General features: G+C 37.5%; 1 protein-coding gene across 17 annotated transcripts in view; it reads left to right on the top strand.

The window, feature by feature from the left end:
- Nucleotides 1–6,000, top strand: part of ptprsb (protein tyrosine phosphatase receptor type Sb) — a 117,080-nt gene that overhangs the window by 47,627 nt on the left and 63,453 nt on the right. For 8 of the 17 annotated variants that reach the window (XR_012395544.1, XR_012395543.1, XR_012395535.1 and 5 more), the window contains exon 7: nucleotides 2,792–2,902. Coding sequence is in view for 11 of the 17 variants with exons in the window: in XM_073932529.1 (XP_073788630.1) it covers nucleotides 2,792–2,902 (111 nt within the window). In the remaining 6 variants the exon portion in view is untranslated. Of the gene's footprint in view, nucleotides 1–2,791; nucleotides 2,919–5,719; nucleotides 5,732–6,000 lie in introns of all 17 variants that reach the window. The other 9 variants (XM_073932524.1, XM_073932521.1, XM_073932520.1 and 6 more) reach the window with 3 other exon arrangements.

The raw sequence follows: 6,000 nt of genomic DNA, 5'->3' as shown, positions 1-6,000 counted from the left end.
AGTTGACAAGTGACGAAGTTGACGATTAACACAGTTGACAAGTGACGAAGTTGACAAGTAACGGAGTTGACAAGTGACGGAGTTGACGATTAACACAGTTGACGATTAACACAGTTGACAAGTGACGGAGTTGACAGGTAACGGAGTTGACAAGTGACGGAGTTGACGATTAACACAGTTGACGATTAACACAGTTGACAAGTGACAGAGTTGACAAGTGACGGAGTTGACAAGTGACGGAGTTGACGATTAGCACAGTTGACGATTAACACAGTTGACGATTAACACAGTTGACAAGTGACGGAGTTGACAAGTGACGGAGTTGACGATTAGCACAGTTGACGATTAGCACAGTTGACGATTAACACAGTTGACAAGTGACGAAGTTGACAAGTGACGGAGTTGACAAGTGACGGAGTTGACGATTAACACAGTTGACAAGTGACGAAGTTGACAAGTAACGGAGTTGACAAGTGACGGAGTTGACGATTAACACAGTTGACGATTAACACAGTTGACAAGTGACGGAGTTGACAAGTGACGGAGTTGACGATTAATACAGTTGACGATTTGATCAGAGTTGACAAGTGACGGAGTTGACGATTAACACAGTTGACGATTAACACAGTTGACAAGTGACGGAGTTGACAAGTGACGGAGTTGACGATTAATACAGTTGACAAGTGACGGAGTTGACAAGTGACGGAGTTGACGATTAATATAGTTGACGATTTGATCAGAGTTAACAAGTGACGGAGTTGAAAATGAACAGATTTGACGAGTAACAGAGTTGAAGATTAACAGAACAGACAAGTGACGGAGTTGACAAATGGTGGAGTTGAAGATTAACATATTTGACGGGTGACAGAGTTGAAGATTAACAGAATAGACAAGTGATGGAGTTGCGAATGACAGTTGAGGAATGACGGAGTTGAAGATTAACAGAGTTGACGAGTGACGGAGTTGACGAGTGACAGAGTTGATGAATGACGGAGTTGATGAATGACGGAGTTGATGAATGACGGAGTTGACGAATGACGGAGTTGATGAATGACGGAGTTAACGAATGACGGAGTTGATGAATGACGGAGTTGACGAGTGACAAAGTTGCATGTGACAGTTGACGAATGACGGAGTTGAAGATTAACATATTTGACGAGTGACAGAGTTGAAGATTAACAGAATAGACAAGTGACGGAGTTGAAGATTAACAAAGTTGACGAGTGATGGACTTGACGAGTGACGGAGTTGATGAACGACAGAGTTGACGAGTGACAGTTGATGAATGACGTAGTTGAAGATTAACAGAGTTGGCGAATGACGGAGTTGAAGATTAAAAGAGTTGACGAATGACGAGAACAGACTTGACAAATGACGGAGTTGATAAATGATAGAGTTAATGAATGACGTAGTTGACGATCAAAAGAGTTGACGAGTGACAGAGTTGACGAATGACAGAGTTGACAAATGGCAGAGTTGGCGAATGACGGAGTTGACAAATGGCAGAGTTGATGAATGATAGTTGATGAATGACTGAGTTGACGAGTGACAAAGTTGCAAGTGACAGTTGACGAATGACGGAGTTGAAGATTAACAGAGTTGATGAGTGACGGAGTTGAAGTTTAACAGAGTTGATGAGTGACGGAGTTGAAGTTTAACAGAGTTGATGAGTGATGGAGTTGACGAATGACGGAGTTGACAAATGGCGGAATTGATGAATAATAGTTGATGAATGACGGAGTTGAAGATTAACATATTTGATGAGTGACAGAGTTGAAGATTAACAGAATAGACAAGTGACGGAGTTGACAAACGGTGGAGTTGAAGATTAACAGAGTTGACGAATGACGGAGTTGAAGATAACAGAGTTGACGAATGACGAGTTGAAGATTAACAGAGTTGACGAATGACGAGTTGAAGATTAACAGAGTTGACGAATGACGAGTTGACGAGTGACAGACTTGACGAATGACGGAGTTGATGAATGATAGAGTTAATGAATGACGGAGTTGACGATTAAAAGAGTTGATGAGTGACGGAGTTGAAGTTTAACAGAGTTGACAAATGGCGGAGTTGATGAATGATAGTTGATGAATGACGGAGTTGACGAGTGACAAAGTTGACGAGTGACAGTTGACGAATAATGGAGTTGAAGATTAACAGAGTTGATGAGTGACGGAGTTGAAGATTAACATCGTTTACAGGTAACAGAGGTAACAGTTGACGAATAATGGAGTTGACACATAATTAATCTACTATTGGTGAATCCTGAGCATTTTGCACAAATTAATGAGAGAAGAATAAGAAAAAGCTTAAAGCCTTCCAAAGTTTCCAGCCAGAGGAAGTGACATCACTTGGAGAAAGTCACATGCTTTTTCTATGAGTGCTTTACAGATTGTTCTGCCTTTTATAAACAATGAGACAGAGCTGAGCAGAATGCAGACACACACACAAACACACACACACACACATATATATATATATATATATATATTCATATACTGATTGGTGGGATTGACTGCACTGCATCATGGGTAAAATAAATAATATGGGTCTTCTGTTAACAGTGTGAACGTCTCTCTGGCTCACTGTAAGTCTGACTGTAAGAGTTTATAGGTGATCATTACAGACCGCTGCTCCTGTGGAGAAAACAAACGAGTGTGACAGGGAGACGTGTGTTTAGACGGTTGTGAAGCTACATGCTGCTGTTATATATTAATGCTGTGTGTGTGTGTGTGTGTGTGTGTGTGTGTGTGTGTGTGTGTGTGTTTCTCTCTCTCTCTCTGTGCAGGTGCGCTGCAGATCGAGCGCAGTGAGGAGACGGATCAGGGCAAGTACGAGTGCGTGGCGTCCAACTCTAAGGGCGTGCGCTACTCGTCCCCTGCTAACTTATACGTGAGAGGTATGGAACTCAGTAGGTACCCTGTAGGTAATCCTCCAATCACACGCCAGCAAACACAGCAGCGTTAGTTCCTGTCACACGCCTCTGCAGCACCGCTGAACACCACTGTATTCCTCTGGCATTCACACTCTGCTCGGGGTCCACACTCTGCTGGAAATACTTCAGAATACTTCACCTTCCAATCAAGCGTCTGAAATGTGCTTAAAAATGTAACATGATCATGATGCTTTCAGAATATTGAGTAATAATAATTAACAAATCTTCTTTATCATTAAAATACTTTACTATACTACACTATAATATACTTATACTATACTAATACTATACTACACTATACTAATACTATACTGCATAATACCATACTACACTATAATATACTTATACTATACTAATACTACACTATATTAATACTATACTACATAATACTAATACTATACTACACTATACTAATACTATACTACACTATACTAATACTATACTACACTATACTAATACTATACTACATAATACTATACTACACTATAATATACTTATACTATACTAATACTACACTACACTATATTAATACTATACTACATAATACTAATACTATACTACACTATACTAATACTATACTACACTATAATATACTTATACTATACTAACACTACACTATATTAATACTATACTACATAATACTAATACTATACTACACTGTACTAATACTACACTATACTAATACTATACTACATAATACAAATACTATACTACACTATAATAATACTATACTAATACCAAACTACACCATACTAATACTATACTACACTATACTAATGCTATACTAATACCAAACTACACCATACTAATACTATACTACACTATAGTAATGCTATTCTACATAATACTGATACTGTACTACACTATACTACTACTATACTACATCATAATATACTAACACTATACTAATACTATACTACATTATAATATATACTAATACTATACTAATACTATACATCATCATAATATACTAACACTATACTAATACTATACTCTATTATAATATACTAACACTATACTAATACTTTACTAATACGTTACTACACTATACTAATACTATACTACACTATACCATACTACACTATAATACACTAATACTTAAATACACTATACTAATACTATACTACACTATACCATACTACACTATAATATACTAATACTTAACTACACTATACTAATACTATTCTACACTATACTATACAACACTATACTATAGCAAACTACACTAATCTACACTGTGCTATACTACACTTCACCAATCTACACTGTACTATACTACACTACACTATACTATTTTATTTTGTTCTATGCTATATTATTCAATATGACTATACTAGACTATACTATAATACACCATTATACTATACTACACTACACCACAGCATAAAAATGCTATACTACACTATAATATAATACAATACACAACACTATATTATACTACACTATACTAATCAACCCTAATCAAACACCTGCCTGTAGCTTTGAGTGGTCTTGAAGACTCTGATTAGCATCTTCAGGTGTGTCTGATTTGAGCTGAAGGGCCCTCTAGGATCAATACTGTACTATACTATACAATACACTTAATACTGTACTATACTACTAATACTATACTATATAATACTATACTAATACTATACTACACCATAGTATACAGTACTTTACTAATGCTATACTATATTATACTATACTATTCAATACTATACTACACCATAGTAAACTATACTAATTTAATACTATACTTTATTATAATATACTATATTTTACTGTACTAATACTATACTATACTAATTCTATACTATACTAATACTATACCGCTAATACTATACAATACTATGCTATAATAATGCTATACTAATATCATACTGTACTATCCTAATACTGTACTAATTTTATACAATATAATATACTAATACTATGTTATGATAATACTATACCATATTATACTATACTACACTATAGTATATTGTACCTTTACTATACTATAATAATGCTATGCTATACTTTACTATATTACTAATACTATATTATACTACTAATACCATACGATACTATGCTGTAATATACTATACTACTGATACTATACTATGCTACACTACACTGTAATGTACTCAATTAGTAAAGGTGCTGAAGCTGCTGCGTGCGGATGGAGAATACGGAGGCTTCAGTGTGTGTGTGACCAGACTCACTATGTGTTCAGATGCTGCATGACGCCTTTACTAATACTGCACACTGTGTGTGTGTGTATGTGTGTTTGTGTGTGTGTGTGTGTGTGTGTGTGTGTGTGTGTGTGTGTGTGTGTGTGTGTGTGTGTGTGTGTGTGTGTGTGTGTGTGTGTGAGTTTGTGTGTGTGAGTTTGCGTGTTTGCTTATGTTCTTCATTTTTAAGTTTGTATGTTTTGAGTTACTAATGAGACTAATTTCACTCACCAATAAATGATGAGTAACATGTCAAGTCCAGGTCTCTGTCATGTGTGTGTGTGTGTGTGTGTGTGTGTGTGTGTGTGTGTGTGTGTGTGTGTGTGTTTTCTCAGTTCTGATGTCTTCAGTTTCTTTATGCAGTGATGTTCTCAGAGTAGAGTGAGGCCCAGCCACATGTTCTCATATTGTGTGTGTGTGTAATCACTGCCATACACACACAGACACACACACACACACAGACACAGAGACAGCGCTCAGCTAAATGAGTGTGTATGAATACGAAGCCGTGGCCTTTTTACTCTCTCTGTGTGTTTTCCTGGTTTTCTTCTCTGCTTTCCATCTCAAACCCCTCTTACACCCTCAGAGCTGCGAGAAGGTTGGTGTGTTTTTGTTTCTTTTCTCTCTTTGGTTTGGTTATTTGGGTTTGATTATGCCGCAGTGAGCAGCGGCCAGAATAGCGCCCGTCAGGTGTGTGTGTGTGTGTGTGCGTGCGGTGCGATGCGATGCGGCGGAGGGCCGCGGGCGTCGCCTGTGTTGCATTGTGGGATCTTGTTTGCAATCTTGCGCTGGAAGAGCCTCTCTCTGTCTCTCTGCACGCGTTGCCATGGAAACCCAGCAATTGGAAGCGAGCGGCGTCTGCATGCG

This window comes from Danio rerio, chromosome 2, assembly GCF_049306965.1.
Source record: "Danio rerio strain Tuebingen ecotype United States chromosome 2, GRCz12tu, whole genome shotgun sequence".
In the NCBI taxonomy this organism is placed as follows: Eukaryota; Metazoa; Chordata; class Actinopteri; order Cypriniformes; family Danionidae; genus Danio; species Danio rerio.
Note: the sequence above shows the minus strand (reverse complement) of the source record. Positions and strands in the feature narration are given on the sequence as shown.